The sequence below is a fragment of the Panthera onca genome, chromosome B3 (genome assembly GCF_046562875.1).
Source record: "Panthera onca isolate mPanOnc1 chromosome B3, mPanOnc1 haplotype 2, whole genome shotgun sequence".
NCBI lineage: Eukaryota > Metazoa > Chordata > Mammalia > Carnivora > Felidae > Panthera > Panthera onca.
Genome location: NC_138344.1, coordinates 60,998,436 through 61,017,817, shown reverse-complemented (window position 1 = coordinate 61,017,817; position 19,382 = coordinate 60,998,436). Strand labels below are relative to the sequence as shown.

The 19,382-nt window shown below is 40.3% G+C and overlaps 1 protein-coding gene across 1 annotated transcript in view; it reads right to left on the bottom strand.

The window, feature by feature from the left end:
* EHD4 (EH domain containing 4) overlaps nt 1-11,968 on the bottom strand; it is an 87,764-nt gene extending 75,796 nt beyond the window's left edge. Inside the window, exon 1 of the mRNA XM_060618854.3 lies at nt 11,597-11,968. Coding sequence (XP_060474837.1) covers nt 11,597-11,832 — 236 coding nt within the window. The 5' untranslated portion in view covers nt 11,833-11,968. The remainder of the gene's footprint in view (nt 1-11,596) is intronic.
* Nucleotides 11,969-19,382: the final 7,414 nt, after the last annotated feature.

The following is a 19,382-nucleotide window of genomic DNA, read 5'->3' as shown; positions in this document are numbered from 1 at the left end:
TGTGGTTGGAGCAGGTGTTTTAGCCCTGCTTAGGAAAAGGTAAGCAGCTTGCATGAGACAGCATTAGCACAAGATGATGACTACTTCTAACATTTTGATATATTTCCATCCAGTCATTTTTCTGTGAATGTAATTTTTTATTTATAAAATTGGGATCAAAATGTTTAAATACTTTTGCATCTAGATTTTTCACCATGAGTTTTGCCTTGTGCCATCAGAAATTACTTGAAAACAGGGGCACCTGGGTGGCTCAGTTGGCTAAGCGTCCGACTTCGCTCAGGTCATGACCTCATGGTTTGTGGGTTTGAGCCCTGCGTCGAGCTCTGTGCTGACAGCTCAGAGCCTGGAGCCTGCTTCAGAGTCTGTGTCTCCCTGTCTTTCAGCCCTTCCCATGCTCATGTTCTGTTTCTCTGTGTCTCTCAATAATAAATAAACGTTAAAAAATTAAAAAAAAAAAGAAATTACTTGAAAACAATTTTTTAATGGCTGCATACTATTCTCAGATGAATTTCCTGTATCCTTACTCTTGGGCATTGATATAGCTTCCCATTTCTTGCTATTATAAATCATGCTGAGATAAATATCACAAACATCTCACGTCGTTCAAAATTTTAATCTTTTTGAGTTACTGAAAAACTAAGCCAGGCCAAGCCTCATTTCCATTTTAAAACTCTATGTCTTCCTTAAGTGTAAAACCTAACTTTTATTTTCATTTTTGTTTCTCCCTTAGTTAAATCATGGCCTTACGGCCAGGGCTGCTTGTTCAGATGACATCATCTTTGAAACTGCTGTGCCTACGAAGGAATCTACATTAGCCTGTGGGATCAAGAAACTGGAATTTGCTGGATAAAGCTGTTTCACAGTTCTATTTTTCCAGCTATGAATGCTATTTAAACCACGTAGGGCTGAGATGTGCTTAAGGCACACTGCTGTCTAACATGTGCCTGTACCCGGAGCTACTCAGGTCTGCCTTCCATGCTATTCTGGAAGGAGGGCAGGAGAAAGAGAAGGAAAGAAAGGGAAGGAGATGAAAGGGAGTGGAGGTTCACTGGAACAAAAGGCAACATGCTTCTCCATTTTTTACAGTCCTGTTAATTTTTCCAGTCATTCATTTGCTTACACATGAAGATCTATTAAGTGTCTTCTATGTTCGGTGTTGTAATTTATGAATGTGATGACAGACTTTGTTTAGGTTGATCTGGGAGCACTGGAAAACTACATGAGGAGGCTATAGAACACAGCACTTCCCAAAGTTACTTAACCATAGAACCCTTTTTGAACACCTATTAATAATCTCCCATAATTGCCTTTCATAGAACACAGGGTTAAAAGTAAAAGGAAAAAGCTCAACATCTGTTCTAGTTTTTTCTTTTCAAATGAAATTCTTTTCAAATTAGTAATAGAAAGATAATTTCTTAATGTGATTAATTTATAAAATATTAAACCAATAACTAACATCACATCTTAGGGTGAAATAACAAAAGCACTATCATCACAATTAGAAGCTTGATATGGATATGGCTTCCTAGTACAATAAAAGATGAAACAGAAGAGGAAAAAAAGTAGTCATGAATATAATCGATACAGCTGTCTATCTAGAAAACCCAAGAGAATCTACTGAAAATGTCAGAATAACTTCAATCAAATGAACAGATACGAAACAAAAATGTGTAAAAATCAGTAGCTATCTTGCATACTTGCAGTACCCATCTAGAAAATATAAAGGAAAAAAATCTGATTCATTAAGAGTGAAGGAATATAAAACACCTAAGAACGGCATTAATAAGAGTATACAGAACCTATATGAGTAAATCAAACACCTTTCTGAGAGGTATAAAAGGTCTGAGTAAGAGCCATGCTGAGTTCCTGCTTGGGAAGAGCAAATACCAAGATAAACGCAGTTCCAATACAAATGGATCCCCAAGGGATTTTCTGGGAAGAATCTAATAAAGTAGTTTTAAAGTTCTTCTGAAAGAATAACAGGAAATGATGATTGACAGTATTTAGAAAATAGAGAGAAATGAGATCAGAAGGGTCTGTGTTACCATTTAATTAAAGAATGTTTTAAAATGACAATCCTTAAGACAGTATGGTCTGGGCATAAGAATCTACCAACAGAACAACACAACAGGAGTGAAAGGTTCCAAGAGATCCCAATATAATTCATTGTGTTTCCAAGTGGATTAAAGAGTTAACTATTGGAAAGATTTTTTTAAATTTAAGGATTCTGTAATATTTAAGGATTTTCCAGGGACATCAAAGACATCATCAAAGAGGAAGAAAGTGTTTGAGTTGACCACAAATATTAAATATATCTCCATGTCAAAAATGATCATAAAAAATTAAAAAGGCAAAGCTCAAACTGGAAAAACATAATTATGACAAAAGACTAAGAACCATTATTGAGCAAAACATTTAAATATCTACAAGATAAAATGTAGTTGGGGCGCCTGGGTGGCTCAGTTGGTTGGGTGTGCAACTTTGGCTCAGGTCATGATCTTGCGGTTTGTGAGTTCGAACCCAGTGTCAGGCTCTGTGTGGACAGCTCAGAGCTTGGAGCCTGCTTCGGATTCTGCACCTCCCTCTCTCTCTGCCCCTTCTCTCTCTCTCTCCAAAATAAATAAACATTAAAAAAAATTAAAAAAAGATAAAATCTAGCACTCCAAATGAAAATTGGACAAAGTTCACAAACAACTCTCAAAGAAATAGAGATGATGACTACACATTTTAGAAGTTCAACTTCACAGTAAAAAAAAAAAAAAAAAGGCAAATTAAGAAAAATTTTTTCCTATCACGTTTATTTGTTTTTAATAATAATGCCTAGTTTTACTGACAGTTTGGTGAAATAATAATCTTCATATTAGACTCTGTGGTGGGAGTCTAATTTGGAATAACTTTTCTGAAAAAGGAACATATGTATATAGACATAGTCAGAATAAAACATGTAATGTTCTATTTCATGTGCAACCTTGGATGGCAAGTAACTTGTTCTGCAAGTGTTCTGCAAGATGAGCAAAGATTTCTAATAATTTTAGCTTGATAAACGAGTGATGTCTTGCAACACAAGTAGTATGTGATGCCGAATATCACATGATCACAACTGAACCAATGGTTCTTGAAATTCGCTTTGATATATAAGTGCTTTGGATTACGAGCATGTTTCTGATAGGAGTTATGCTCGCAAACCAAGGTTTTAGTGTAAAATATGTATTATTTATGTTATATATATGCATGTGTGTATGTATATGTGTGTGTGTGTGTATATATATATATATATATATATACATATACATATATACATATAAAATCAGGAATATATATAAACCTGAAAAATATTTATACCTTTTGATGTAGTAATTCATACTCAGCAGAATAGGCTTTTTTCTAACAGGAAAAAAAAATGAGATACACAAAGATTTATAAGCCAAGAATGTCCACTGCAATATTATAGATAATAGCATAAGATTAGAAACAATGTTCCAAGCTGTATGATAGACTAGGGTGCAGTCATGAAAGCTATTTCTGAAGATTACTTAAGAAAAAGTTTCATATCATATTAAGCGAAAAGGGCTGTTTATTAAATTGCATTTTTTGCATAATTACCCATTTTGTAAGCATGACTTCCATGTCTTCACCTAGGTCATTTGTTAAAAATGTGAACAGATGGAGCTTGGACCACTTGCCATAGAAGGGCCATCAAAGTGAGACTCTCTTCTGGTTTGAAACTGATCTACTTCTCAAGCTTAAATGGTTCAACTATCATGATTCCATTAGTTGAACCTTTGTCTTTCAGTGGTTCCCAAATATTTCCTGCAGGAAACTACCTAAGAATTACTCTGAGAGGTGGTTTATAAAAACCAAAAGCAAACCAAAACAAAAATAGGTTTTTGACCCTCTCCCACAGAGATTCCAATTCAGGGGGTCTGGATTAAGGCCCTAGAATCTGTTTTTGGTCTCCCAGTGATTCTGTCCAGCAGCCAGATCCAGGAACTGTAGCATTCTAGTTCATAATTTTCCAAGGTTTTGAAAAATACTGAATGTCTTCTAGAAGTAAGCTTTTAAATGTGAGTTAAGGAAGAGAATTTCATAATTAAAAAACAAAAACAAAAACAAAATACATTTCCCCTTACATTTCTCCTAATCCTGTGGCATGGCTGCCATTTGTCAGGTAGATGATGCAACAAGTGAACAAGAGGTTAACCTGCAGTGTCTCCCAGCTGTACTGCCACCGATACCACATTCACCCTGTCCTGGCACCCCCACTCCCCTGCTCCAAGCCCTGCCTCTTCTTAGGTTTCTGAAATACCAGCTACTCCCTTTCTATAGGCCCCTTCCATCTACTTATAATAGGCTTTCACTGGAATGCCCCAGACCAGGGCACGGCTCCTCCCCTCCAGTACCCAGTTGCTGAGAGTTTTCTATATTTGACACTTTGCCTCCCACTCATTCCTCAACCCACCGCCACCTGGCTTCCATCACCACCACTTACTGGCATGGCTCTTGCCAAGGTCACCCTGGCTCCTGATGGCTAATCCACTAGATCCATTTCAACCCTTTCCCAGAAGCATCTGACCCTGTTGACCATGGCTTCTCTTTCTGTGGCGTTTGTGAGGGCTGCCTGACGTCTCATCTGTTTAGCAAATGCTTTTCTTTTTTGTAGCAGCACCCTGAGGAGCCACCTTTCCCCCCCTCTTAGTCCACATGGTTTGGGGGCTGACCACCCCACTGCAGGCATGGGTATTTCATTCCCCTGGCTTGAGGAATTGGTTCATGGATGGATACCAGGGCTAATCAATGAGACTCAAACCTAAGACTGTTGCAGAAACTGTTGGGAAAAAGGTTCCTTTTTCCCCCTTGGGGTTGCTGAGCTGGCAGAACATGAGTCTGGATTTGGAGATGGCCAAATGCCCACCCCAAACTGCCATGAGAAGGAAGCCAACATGAAGAAGGCAGCAGAGCTGAGAGACAGAGACCAGATGGCGCCACTCCGAGTCCTAGGCCAGGCCTGAAACCAGCACACCCCGGTCTCATCGGTTTCATGAGACAACATACCTTTTTACTTAAGCCTTTTTCAGTTGAGCTTCTGTTAATCACAAGCAAAAGAGCCCGACAATGGCTCCAAATTCCCATCTTTCCCTGGCAGTGACTCCACCTCTCTGGTGCCTTTTCCCCGTGTCTCCACAGTAACTCTTCCTTTTACTCCCAGATCCATATGTCCAACCCCTCGTGGACTCTACACCTGGGTGTCCACTTCAACATGGGTTTAAATGTAAACTCAAGTTATGCCCCCACTCATCCTCTCCCTGTGTCCACATCTCAGTGAATAGCTCCACTGCCCACCCAATTATCCAAGAAACCTGGGCCTCATCGTTGACACTTCTTGCCCTCATTTCCTGGTCTCGTTTGGGCAGCTAATTCTGGCTCATTCCTCAGGGCTCAGCTTTTAGGCTGTGTCATCAGGGAGGCCTTTTCCAACCTCCAAGCCTGAATGAAGGGTCCTTCCTATGCTCCCATCCCAGCCTGCACTTCTAGTGTCATAGCTCTTGTCACTCAGAGCCCTAATAGCTTGTGGATTCTTATCCATATTCCCCATGAAACTAAGTTCTGGGATAGCCAGGCCCTTCCTGGAAACCAATATTATTTGAATAAATGGACACTAGGATATACACGTATGATCTTATATATTATAGATAGTCCATTCTTCTGTAAAAATCAAATATGTCGGCATTTCAGAAAGATCCACAAAGGGCATGGTGTTTGGCAGAGCAGACTATCGCTTCCAGGGGCCCCAGTGCCTAGCTGACAGTAAAACCACTAAACTGGGCTCACGGTGTTTCCTTAACAGGATTTTCTTGGTAAAACTAGGCTGACTCCTAGGGAGTGCCTTCACTTCTCTTTGCTTTAATAACTGAGTCTAGAGTTTATCAAAGGGATGAAGTAGAGCTTTGTTCTTTAATAGAATCTATGCTCCCCTTTTTCTGAAAATGGGGCCATTTGTCTGCTTCAAGTTTTCTGATACTCCTCATATTCTTCATAACTTCTTAAAAAGTACCAAATACAGTTCTTTGAGCACAACTACATGTTCTTCCTAAATGGCCCTGCCATCTGTTCCCCGACCTGGGTATTTACTGGGCCATGCCTGTGCAGCCCCTGGAGGGTTCCTCGTCCTCTGGGCTTGAATCCCCTCAAACACCACAGGGCTCCCTTTCCCGTCTCTGGATCATTTGTTTTTGAGAGAAAAGGAGAAAAAAGACTAACAGCTGACGAGTTCTGCTTTCTGTGAAAGTTATAGCAAGAGTCCCAAGAAGTGGGTCTATCACTTCCTGATTCTTTTTCTTGTTCTAATCCTACCAAAAAAGGCCTTTTATTGCCCAAGGCATTTTTGCCTTCCCGGCCACCAGCTTCTTAATGCTTCAAACTGTCCATAAACTTTGTTTCCACACTTGCATATGCAACTCATGCCCTCTTTCCCCTCTAGGAACACTATATTTAAGTGATATTTAAAGTTTTAAAACACAATTACTTTATCAAACATTTTATAGGAAAATATTATAATTTGATTTTACTAACTTGAGTGTTAAGAAGAATGAACATGTTTGTACACTGACAAGAATATACAGGGGAAAAAACATATTGTGGGGATTGTGTGATAGCTATTTGTACTCTCAATTCCTTCATATCTACTCCTCAGTTCCTTTCCTTCATGTGTTCTTTTTTTTTTTTTTTTAAGTTTATTTCTTTATCTTGGCGAGAGGAGTGGGGGGAGGAGCAGGGAGGGAGAGAGAATCCAAAGCAGGTTCCATGCTGTCAGCACAGAGCCCAGCTTGGGCCACAAACCGCGAGATTATGACCTGAGCCAAAACCAAGGGTCGACACTTAACCAACAGAGCTACCCAGGCGTCCCAGTTCAGGTGTTCTTTTAGCTTATTCCCACTTTTTTTGGCTTGACTTCTTGCTGGCAACCATTTTTATTTTAAATTATTGTATACAGATGCAGAAATTACCTGACTGGAACTAACTGCAGAATTATGGAAATTAAAGAAATCACAGGATGCTGAACTGTTGGAAGACTGAATTGTTTGCTACTTTTAATGGAGATATAATTTATATACTACCATAAAGCTTACCCTTTCAAAGGGTACAATTCTGTGGCTTTTAGTATCTTCACAAAGTTGTGCACCTAGTACCACTATCTAATTTCAGAACATTTTCATCACCCCAAGAAGAAACCCTGTTCCCATTAGCCATCACTCTCTATGCCTTTTGCAAAGTGGATATCCTATTGTCTACCATCAATCATTTGTTGAAAAGAATGTTCTTTCTCCCACTGAATTGTCTTGGAACCCTTGGAAAAACAAATTTACCAGACATATGGGTTTATTTCTGGACTTTTGATTCTATTCGGTCATTCTATGTCTATCCATATGCTATTATCATACTGTCTTGTTTATTGTAGCTTTGTAGCAAGCTTTTAAATGAGATGTAGCTTTGTAGCAAGCTTTTAAATGAGAAAGTATGAGAACTCCAATTTTGTTCTCTTTCAAGACTGTCTTGTCTATTCTGGATCGCTCACGTTTCCAAATGAATCTTAGAATCAGCTTGTCAGTTTCTGTAAAGAAGGCAGGTGGGATTTTGGTAGGGAATGCACGGAGTCATAGATCACTTTGAGCAGTACTGCTCTTCTAAAAATATTAAGTCTTCCGGGGCGCCTGGGTGGCGCAGTCGGTTAAGCGTCCGACTTCAGCCAGGTCGCGATCTCGCGGTCCGTGAGTTCGAGCCCCGCGTCAGGCTCTGAGCCCCGCGTCAGGCGCTGGGCTGATGGCTCGGAGCCTGGAGCCTGTTTCCGATTCTGTGTCTCCCTCTCGCTCTCTGCCCCTCCCCCGTTCATGCTCTGTCTCTCTCTGTCCCAAAAATAAATAAAAAACGTTGGAAAAAAAAAAATTAAAAAAAAAAAAATATTAAGTCTTCCAATCCATGCACATGGATGTCTTTCCTGTGTTTTGTTGTTGTTGTTTTAGGTTTTCTTTAATTTTTTTTCAACAAAGTTTTGTAGTTTCCAGTGCATAAGTTTTACACTACTTTTGTTAAATTTATTTCTAAATATTTTATTCTTTTAGATATTATAAATGGAATTATTTTCTTAATTTCAGATTGTTCATTGCTAGTTCATAGAAATATAACTGATGCTGTATATTGATCTTATATCCTAACACTTTGCTGAATTTCCTTATTTTACAAGTTTTTTTTTTTTTTTTAGGATTTCCTTAATCCTTAAGATTTTTTATACATATGATCATATCCTTTGTGGAAAGAGATGGTTTTACTTCTTTCCAATCTACATTCCTTCTATTTCTTTCTCTTGTCTAATTGCTTTGGGCTCTACCCTTTTAAAGCATATACAGTTTCTTGAGTGACTTCCCTCTTTTTTCCTCACTAGAATAAATTTTTCTGGGAGGGACAGGATATAGGAGGAAGAGAGAAAATGGAGCTCTTTGAAACCAAAATATGCAACCATGGCTTGATTTCCAGTGAGCCTCACATCTTCTCAGTGGAAATGTCTTCCTTCACAGCAGCTGGGCCCAGGAATTTTCTAGGGGAACCTGTGAAATCTGTTTTCCTCAGATTTTGGATGCAAGTCTGACTGAGCCCAATATCCACCCTTCCTTGGCTGTTATGTAGTCTAAGACAACATGGCCACTTTCCCCCATGCCAGTCTCTTCTCCTTTTTTGGCCAACTCTTTCTTGCTGTTTAGAGGCAGAGTGAGCACCCATGGTTTCTCTCATAGCATTCTCTGTCTTCTGAGAAATAAAATTGTCAGTAGGACAATAGGTTTATCAGCTGCTCTGTTTCTATCCAAGGAGACTTTGACAAATAGCTCCATTACATCTGAAGTCTCCTTCTGGGCCAGTTTTGTGACCCATGTTAGGAGGGTCTACCAACTCTCCCTCCATACACATCCAAAAATAAGTGTAGTTTTTGGCACTCAGGCTCTTCATCCACCCCATCTAGAAGACGTTTTTATTAGAACAAGGCACACATTTAGTTTCCTCACTCCAGATGAAGTTCTGGCTCACCACGTTTTAGAGGAGCTCTTACTTCTTCCCAGTCATGGGACAAAAGGAAGGAAGAGTACAGTTTTAGTAAAGGTATGCAATGCACACCAAAAGCCTTGCTGAATGGCTTTAGAATGAGAGAAGTTTCCTTCCTATCAGTGCAGGCTGTGTGTTACCAGTGACCTCTTGGGATATACAGGAAGCCAAGTGGATGAGAATCTTTTACTATGTGGATAAGTATGAACACAGCCAAGTATGAACTTCTAGTGTTCAATGGCTAGTAGCAAACAATCCAGCCACTGACCAGTTTCAGAGAAAAGACAGACATGGATGCAAGCAGGATCCAGGATGGTCAGCACCCTGGGCCAACCCCTCTGCTTCCCAGTGGCAGGGAAGGGTCTAGAGAGGAGCTGCCCTTTCATTTGGGGATTCCCTCCCAGGAGTTAAATCTCTTCCTCCTAGCTCCACTATGAAACCAAACTCAGGTCTCTGGTGCCTCACCAAGCTTCCTGTCCACCTTGATTTCCTTCTAACCTCACAGGTCCAGTTTATGCCCACTGCCTAAGGACAAAGTCACTTAGGTAAAGGAAGGTCTCAAAAGCAAGTGACTTCTTGGTAAGGTGACTCCTCCTTCACCCTGAGGTTGCACATGGCTCCAGTGCCTGAGAAGTGGTCCATTTGGATGATGTTGCCAGGAGTCAAATCTCAAAATCCTTCTTAAAACTATGCTTAGCTACTCCACAAAGCTCCCTTCAAATGATGAAAAAGAAGAGTGAGGCTATGAGAGCAGAGAGATGGCCACATCACATCCAGGTGGGTACAGCACCAACAGGGCTCCCTGATCACACACAGAGCACAATAAAGCCTCATGGCAGAGACAGACAGGAGGAGCTGCCCAGGGTACTGTGCATATGTCACTGCTAATGTCTGCAATTATTGTAATTACAATGCTAGCTCCTTATCTTTTACCTGTATATTTCAAAAGGCCCACCTCCCACTCTTGTCAGTCACAATACTTCATTTTCCCATATACTTAAAAACTGGTTCTATTACTAAGACCTTAAAGGTATTGTTTGTCATCTTTCAGGGTACCAGTGACTATAACAATTCTATGGTTTGAGTGTCTGGGGTGATATACTGAATACTATTTTCACTTTATTAATAAGCACCACATAAATCAGCTTAAAAATTATTTCCCTCAGTCTTCCTTTACATTCACTTTACTATCTAGAACAATATTTCCATAGAGTATATTTGCTTTGCTCATTTCATTCATAGTGTATCTGTAGGTCTGGATTGAGCATATTTCCTGTAGTGACAAGTACTCTATTTGTAGGAACTATTTAGGTCACTGGAGTGGAGAAAAAGAGGCCGCTATTTAATAGAAATGGCATATATCCAAATATAGATGCAGTTTTCTGAACATCTACTGAACATCAATAATGATGAGATTGTTACAGTTTCCCAAACCCTAGACCCAAACCTTAAATGATTAGTCACTTTGTTTTAACTGACACAGGGTTTAACCCAGGAAAACAAGTTTCCTAACCAAAGAAAGTAAGTCTTAAAAGTATCTTACTTCTGCTTTAGAAGTAACACAGTCTCTTCAAAAGGCAAGTTGTTTCAATGTAAATTATTTCCCAACAAAAATCGCTTCAGAGGAAGGTATATGATTTGAACCCTAGCGCATGCACAGTAACTGCTTTTAGAGACAGAGCGAGCATGACAAATATTTTCAGTTGTCAAGGGAGGAAGGAATGACCCACCTAAGAAATGGAAACTAACGAATAGTAATATGACACTCCCCCTTGGTTCCACTGGGCGCTAGCTGGGGCTGCTACACACAGCTAACTTCCTTTGGTCGGATAAAGGCGAGGCTGTGCAAGAACTGAATAAAAGCGGCCTCTCTACCCACTGGCCCCAACAATGTGTTGGGGGATGGCAAGCAAGGACCTCAAAAGAAAGGGGCACTGGAAATACACTCTACTGTTGCCATTCATTCATTCGTCATGCGCTGGGGGCTTAATTCTCCAACTATGACTCGAGAGCCCATTCTGATACCCCACACCTCTGTCCCCATTTCTAGCCCTAGGCCTCACTCGCTCATCAAGAAGATGCTTATTATAGCCTCGCTCTTCTCCCTCCCTTCCCCGGGTCCCCAGGCCACGGTGACAAGATAAAGCCAGCCAGAGGAGTGCCTTAACAAGAGCAAGGAAAGAAGGCTCAGAGTACACAGTGAAGGGGTTCCAGGGACCTTCCTGACAGCGTGGGGGTAGAGCCAGCCCCTTCTGGGGCGGCCGCGCCCCGGGGCGAGGCTGCGGGCACCTGGGCACCGCGCTAGGGGCGGGAACCTGAGGTCACGCCGGAGCTGGAGGGGGAAACAGCAGCGAGGGGATTCCGCACAGGGGAAGTGGGCGCTGCAGGATGTCCGAGGGCGGCGGGACGCTGGTAACAACACGCGCACACGTGCTGAGGACCGCTAGCACCTAGGTGGTGGGAGCAGGGGTCCCGGCGGCATTGAGGAGCCGGCGGGGCGGGTTACCTGATGAAGGTGGTCTTGCCCGTGCTGTACTGGCCCACCAGCAGGATCATGGGCTTGTTATCGAAGTCGGCGTCCTCCAGCGCTGGCGAGTGGAACTCGTGGAAGCGGTACGCCTCCTCCAGCGGCAGCACCTTGCGCAGGTAGAGCGAGCGCAGGCCCCCAGTCACCGTCTGCACTGCGTCCGCGCCGCCCGCGCGCTCGCGCCCGCCAGCCTGCCGCCCCATCCAGCTGAACATCCTGATGCAGCCTGTCCGCCCGTCGCCGGTTCGCTCCCCTCGCCCACCCTCTCACACCCCGCGTTCAGTCCCCGCTCAGGGCTCGACCCTCCCCGGCTGGCACTGAGCTGCTCCGGCCCCTCTCGCCGCCGCCCGAGCTGGCCCCGCCTCGCGCAGTCGCAGCCAATCGCTGGTCTCTGCGTCACGACAGCTCGTTTACTATTCAGAAGGCTCTCTCAAGTCCTTCCTCATTGGGCCGCTGCCAGCGCGTCTCAGCCAATGGAGAGGAGGTTCTTAATGAATTATTGATGACGGAGTCCGTCGGCGGACTGGCTGGGGAGAGGGTGTCTCCACAGCCCCGGGGCTCAGACTGGTCTCGGAAGCGCCCCCTTAGGTCGCCGGGGCCCCACCTCTGGCCAGGTGGCGTCGGCTTCCGGGCAAATCTGAGCTGGCAAAAATGAGCCTCCGGAGGCTGCTGAGTCTCCTAGGAAGTTTACTCTTCCCAGGCTTATGATACTGGGGACAAAAGTTCGGAAAGTTGACAGACAGGTTCTTTCTACTCTCTGGAAGGTTATTATTTACATATTTTGTTAGTGAAGAGATCTTGACTCAAGGACATACTGACAATATTTGACTAAGGGGAAGAAGACTCCAATCTGCTTGGGTAGATGTTTCTCCTACTTCACACTGCCTCCACTAAGTTCTGGATGAATTGAAGGCCTCTTGCCCTTAGTTTTCTTTATTTGATTTTCTGTAACATTAAAGATTTAATCTTCATCCTCATTATTACCACCTAATTACCACATGTTGACATGTAAAAGAGTTACTGTTACCTCTTAGTTGTCTGTGTTTCCAGATTAAAAGGATGTATCAACATTGAGACTGGGAGAAACAATCAGCCAGCACTTTTGGCGTTCTAGGTAACAGTTTGAGAATATTTCTCAGTTGTTTTAGAGCATTTCTCAAATATCACCCACGGAGCCCCCTGGATATAAGAATAACCTGAGATACTTGTTAAAATGCAGATTTCAGGTCATCACCCCCAGACCCACTGAATTAAAATATTGAGGAGGGATGGAGCTCAACAAGTGCTCCCAGGTGATTCTGACATACCCTAAATTTGGGGGAATATGATGCACAATAGTACTTCTCTAACTTGGTAGAAATGCAGATGCTGATTCCGGGGTATGGGGCATGGGTTGAGACACCAGACTGCGTTTCTAATAAGCTCCCAGGTGCTTCCAATGCTGGTTGTCCATGGGCTATACTTTGAATGCGAGGGCTGTGGTGAAGAGAGAACAGGACTTGGCATCAAAAGACCTGGGTCTGAATCCTGATTACATATATTAATGGCTATGTGGCTTTAAATGCAACGAGCTACCTCTCTGCCTCAGTTTCCTTGTTTGTAAAAGTGGGAACTCCTTTGGAGTTGCTATGTGGATTAAATATTTAGAGGAAGCTGTATGTAACTAGGGAAGTGAAAAGACAGCCAAAGGAAAATGAACTTAGATATTGTCTCATGTCAAAATAAAACAAAGATTGAAATGTGAAAATGAAAACCATAGAACTACTAGAAGAAGGTATTTGTGAAGATTCATTAAATTTTGAAAGGGAAAGCTTTTCTGATCAAAACCAAATACAGAAATTATGAAAATAAAGGTTGACAGGTTTGTCAACAAAAAAGTAAAAGCTTTAGTGTATTAAAAAAAAAAAAACAAACAAACCCATATAAACATACTCTTTACCATATGATCCAGAAATTGCACTCCTTCATATTTATTCAAATAAGTTGAAAACGTATGTCTGCACAAAAATGGCACATGGATGTTTATAACCCTTTATTCACAATTGCTAAAACTTAGAAGCAATGAAAATGTCCTGTACTAGGTATTCTTCACTATAGTACAACCAGATGATGGAATATTATTCAGTCCTAAAAAGAAACACTCTATCAAGCCATGGAAAGACATGGAGAAACCTTAAATCCACATTACTAAGCAAAAGAAGACAATCTGAAAAGGCTACATGCTGTATGATTGTAACTATGTGACATTCTGGAAAAGGCAAAAATATGAGGACAGTAAAAAGATCTGTGATTGCCAGGGGTTCAGAAAGAGGGAAGGGTGAATAGGAAGAACAAGAAGATTTATAGGGTCGTGAAATAATTCCGTACGATAATGTAAAGGTGGACACATGTCATTATACATTTGTCCAAACCCACTGAACATATAACACCAAAAGTGAACCCTAAAGTAAACTATGGATTTTGGGCGATAATGATGTGTCAGTGTAGACTAGGTTCATTGATTATAATGAACTGTGGTGTGGGATATTGGTAGTGGGAGGCTATGTACTGAGGAGGCAGGAGGTGCATGGAAACTCTCTGTACTTTATGGTCAATTTTGCTATGATTCTAAGACTGCTCTAAAAACTTCTATTAAAAATAGTATATATAAAAAATAAATTCATAAACAAAGGTAAAAGGAAAAAACAAATTGGGAAAAATATTGCCAGACATATATAAGAAATATATTTAATGAAGGATATTAGACCTTTAAAAAGCTACCATAAAATTATTAAGAAAGAAATGAATACTCCATTATAAAATGAGCAGAGGACATTGACAACTAACAAAACAAACATTAAATAATGCTAACCTCCATTAATGATCAAAGAAACATAAAGTAAAAATAAATAGGTAACATTAAGAATGGTAGACTTTTGGGGCACCTGGGTGGTTCGGTTGGTTAAGTGTCAGACTCTTGATTTTGGCTCAGGTCATGGTCTCATGATTCGTGAGATCGAGCCCTGAGTCAGGCTCCACACTGACAGCACAGAGTCTGCTTGGGATTCTGTCTCTCTGTCCCTCCCCTGCTTGCACTCTCTCTCTCTCTCTCTCAAAATAAATAAACTTAAAAAAGAAAAAGCATGGCAGACTTTTATTTTTTTAAGACAATGCCTAATGTTGCCAAGAGTGTAGAAAAAGGTACCATCTCAGACATTGCTGGATATGGTGTAAGCTGGCATTTTTCTGGAGTCCATACTTATCAAAAATCTTGAAAATGCACATTCAAGTCTTCTGCAACATCATACTTAATGGTGAAATAACTGAATGTTTTCTAAGATTAGGAACAAAGTAAAGATGTCTACTCTTATCACTCTGATTTAATGTTATACTAGAGGTTCTAACCAGTATCCAGAAAAGCAAAGCATATTCCAGGTTAAATAAGAAGAGGTAAAATTGTCTTTATTTGCAGAAAATATGACTATTTATGTAGAGAATTCTATGGAACCTACAAAAAAAAAAAGCTACTAGGACTAATAAGTGGGTTTAGGAAGGGTACTGGATAGAAGATACATACACAAAAATCAGCTATGTTTTTGTATACGGGGAGTGAATTGGACAGTGAAATAAAAAAATCAATGTCATTGGTAATAGATTCAAAACTATGAAATACTTAGAGATAAATCAGATAAAAACTGTACAAGGTGTATACACTAAGAACCACAAAGCATTTCTGAGAGAAATAAAAAAGGCCTAAATAAATAGATATATACCATATATCATGCTTATGGATCAGAAGATTCAGTATTGTTAAAATGTCAATTTTCTCCAAACTAATATATATAGATGTAGTGCAATCCCAGCAGGCTTTTATTTTGGTAACAATTGACAGGCTGATTCTAAAATTTATATGTAAATGCAAAATACCTAAAGTAGCCAAAATAACTTTGAAAAAATTAACAAAGTTGGAGGACTTACGCTACTTAATTTCAAGACTTATAAAGCTATGTAAATTAAGACAGGTGGTATTGGTAAAATGATAACAAATAGAGTTCATAAATAGACCCACACATATATAGTCATTTGATTTTTGACAAAGCGCAAAAGCAATTCAATGGATAAAGGAAAGTCTTGTAATCCATAATGCTAGAACAATTGGATATCCCATGCAAAACTATAAACTTTGATCCATGCCTTGCACTATATATAAAAATTAACCCCAAATGACTATAGACATAAAGGTAAAACTTAAAATTATGAAACTTCTAGAAGAAAACATAGTAGAAAATCTTTATGACATTATGCAGGGAAAGGTTTCTTTGGTGATACCAAAAGCATGATCCATAAAAGAAAAAAATTAATAAACTGGACTTCATCAAAATTAAATACTTCTGACCTTTGAAGGATACTGTTACCAGAATACAAAGACAAGGCAAAGAGTAGGAAAATATATTTTCAAGTCACATATATATAGTAAAGGGCTTGTATCTAGAATATAAAAAGACCTTCTTAATTCAACAGTAAGAAAACAATCCAATTTAATGGAAAAAATATTTGGACAGGTACTTCACCAAAGAAGATGTATGGGCAAATAAGCACATAAAAAGATGTTAAACATCACTAGTCATTAGGAAAATGCAAATTAAAACTACAACAAGATACCTCCCTATTAGAATAGAATACCTCCCTATCAGAATGCCCAAATTAGAAGACTGATCGTATCAATTGTTGGTGACAACGTGGAGCAACTGGAACCATCATACGCTGATAACGAAGTGTAAAATTATACAACTCCTTTGGAAAACAGTTTGACAATTTTAAAAGGTTGTTTTTAAGTTTATTTATTTTTGAGAGAGAGAGAGAGAGAGAGAGAGAGCACACATGCATGCACAAGCTGGGAGGTGCAGAGAGAGAGGGAGACACAGAATGTGGAGCAGGCTCCAGGCTCTGAGCTGTCAGCACAGAGCCTGACGCGGGGCTCGAACTCACGGACCGCGAGATCATGACCTGAGCCGAAGTCGGCTGCTTAACCGACTGAGCCACCTAGGCACCCCAGTTTGGTGATTTCTTAAAAAGTAAAGCATATACCTACCACATGACCCAGCAGCAGAGGAGCATAGGGAAGAATTACAAAGGGCATAAGAAAAGTTTTGAGGGTGAAGCATTTGTTCATTACCTTGATTGTGGTGATGATTGACAGTTGTATACACCTGGCCACATTAATCAAATTGTGTTCTTTAAATATGTATGATTTATTGTGTATCAGTTATACCTTTATTAGTTGTTAGAAATGCTCATACTTCTAGACTCAGGAATTTTATCCTCAGGAAATAATCAATGTAAAGCTTTATCTAAAGAATGCTTATCAGCATAACACTTGTAAGAGTGAAAAGCTATAATTAGATGTTTCCCCATGGAGGATTAATTAGATAGGTAATGGATTCCTATGCAGTCTCTGAAAGCTGTGTCAAATAAAAAGAATATTAATAACCTGGGAAAATACTCAGAATATATTTTTAAGCGTAAACAAGGCAGATTACAGAAGTGAATACATTCAATTACTATGGAAAACAATATGGCGATCCCTTGAAAAATTAAAAATAGAACTATATGATCCAGTAATTCTACTTCTAGGTATAAATCCGTATATATCCAAACAATTTAACAGTAGGATCTCCAAGAGATACTTGCACATCCGTGTTCATAGAGGCAGTATTCACAATAGCCAGGAGGTGGATGCAACCTGTTTCCATTGATGGATGAATGGATAAACAAAATGTGCTATATATATAATGAAATATTATTTAGTCCCCAAAAGGAAGGAAATCCTGTCACATGCCACAATCTAGATGAACTTTGAGAACATGATCCTATGTGAAATAAGCTAGTTACAAAAAGACCAATAGTATATGATTTCACTTATCTGATGTATCTAAAATAGGCAAATTCACAGAAACAGAACGTAGAATGGTGGTTACCAGGGGCTGGAGGGAGGAGGAAATGGGGACTTGTTCCTTGGTATAGAGCTGCAGTGTTGCAAAACGAAAAAATTCAGGCGGTCACAGCAATGTGGTCATAGCTAACACTATTGGACTGTGCACTTAAAAATGGTTAAGGTGGCAAATTTTACATTATGTATATTTTACCAACAATTAAAAAAATGAATGTATAGCATTTTGTACTATTATAAAAAAATTAAGGCATCTAAGGAAAATTTGGGAAGGATAAACCCCAAAATAATAATGATCTCTGGGTTTTGGAATGATAAATGATCTGAGTTTTCTTCTTGATACACTTCAGCATTTTTATTTTCAGATTTTACACAAGAATCATGTTCTCGTTTTATTTATTTATTTTTAAATGTTTATTTATTTATTTTTAAGGGAGAGAAAGGGGGGGGCAGAGAAAAAGGGGAGACAGAATCCCAAGCAGGCTCCATGCTGTCAGCGCAGAGCCCGATGTGGGGCTAGAACTCACGAACCATGAGATCATGATCTGAGCTGAGGTCAAGAGTCTGAGCCACCCAGGCATCCCTCATGTTCTTGTTTTATAATCAGCAATAAATTTGAAGGAAGAAAAAATTATTGCCTTTAATCTTTAAAAACAATAAAAGTTCTGAAAGAGCCTGGCCCAGAGGACACATCATAATGTCTTACTCTTCTTCCTTCTCTGTCTTCATAAAGCTCAGCCCTGGTTTTTGTGTTCTTGATCTGTCCTTGGTTGTGTGGGAGAGAGACTGGTGCTTCCCAGAATAGTCATTTTGCGTCCATTTGCAAGTTGTGATCCTCTTTCTAGTTATTATATATATATTTTTTTTTTTAAATTTTTTTTTAACGTTTATTTATTTTTGAGACAGAGAGAGACAGAGCATGAACGGGGGAGGGGCAGAGAGAGAGGGAGACACAGAATCGGAAGCAGGCTCCAGGCTCTGAGCCATCAGCCCAGAGCCCGACGCGGGGCTCGAACTCACGGACCGCGAGATCGTGACCTGGCTGAAGTCGGACGCTTAACCGACTGAGCCACCCAGGCGCCCCTATATATATATATTTTTTAATATATATGTATATTTTTAATTTTTTTAACATTTATTCATTATTGAAAGATAGAGACAGAGCATGAGCAGGGGAGGGGCAGAGAGAGGGGGAGACACAGAATCCAAAGCAGGCTCCAGGCTCTGAGCTGTCAGCACTGAGCCCAATGAGATCATGACCTGAGCCGAAGTCGGACGCCCAACCGACTGAGCCACCCAGGTGCCCCTTTATATATTTTTAAGTTTTTTTATTTTGAGAGAGAGAGAGCAGATATGAAGGTGGAGGAGGGGCAGAGAGAGAGGGAGAGAGACAATCCTACTACCAGGCTTGATCTCAAGGGCTGTGATATCATGACCAGAGCCGAAACCAAGAGTCAGATGCTTAACTGACTGAGCCACCCATGTGCCCCTGGTTTTCTTTCTTCAGAAAAAACAATCCCAATTTCAGTCAACTTTTCAAATGAATCCAATTGTGTTTTTTTCAGGTTAAATCTTATTTCAGGTAGTTTTACAGAGAGTGACATTAGTTACCTGGATTTTTGTTGTATTAAATAATTCTTGGGTGCCTGCGTGACTCAGTTGGATAAGCATCTGACTTTGGCTCAGGTCATGATTCTGTGTCTCCTTCTCTCTCCCTCTGCCCCTCTCCTGCTCATACTGTCTCTCTCTCTCTCTGTCTCAAAAATAAATACACATTAAAAAATTAAATAATTCTTAAAACAAATATTTTGATAAGACTCAACAACTCTCTTTGCT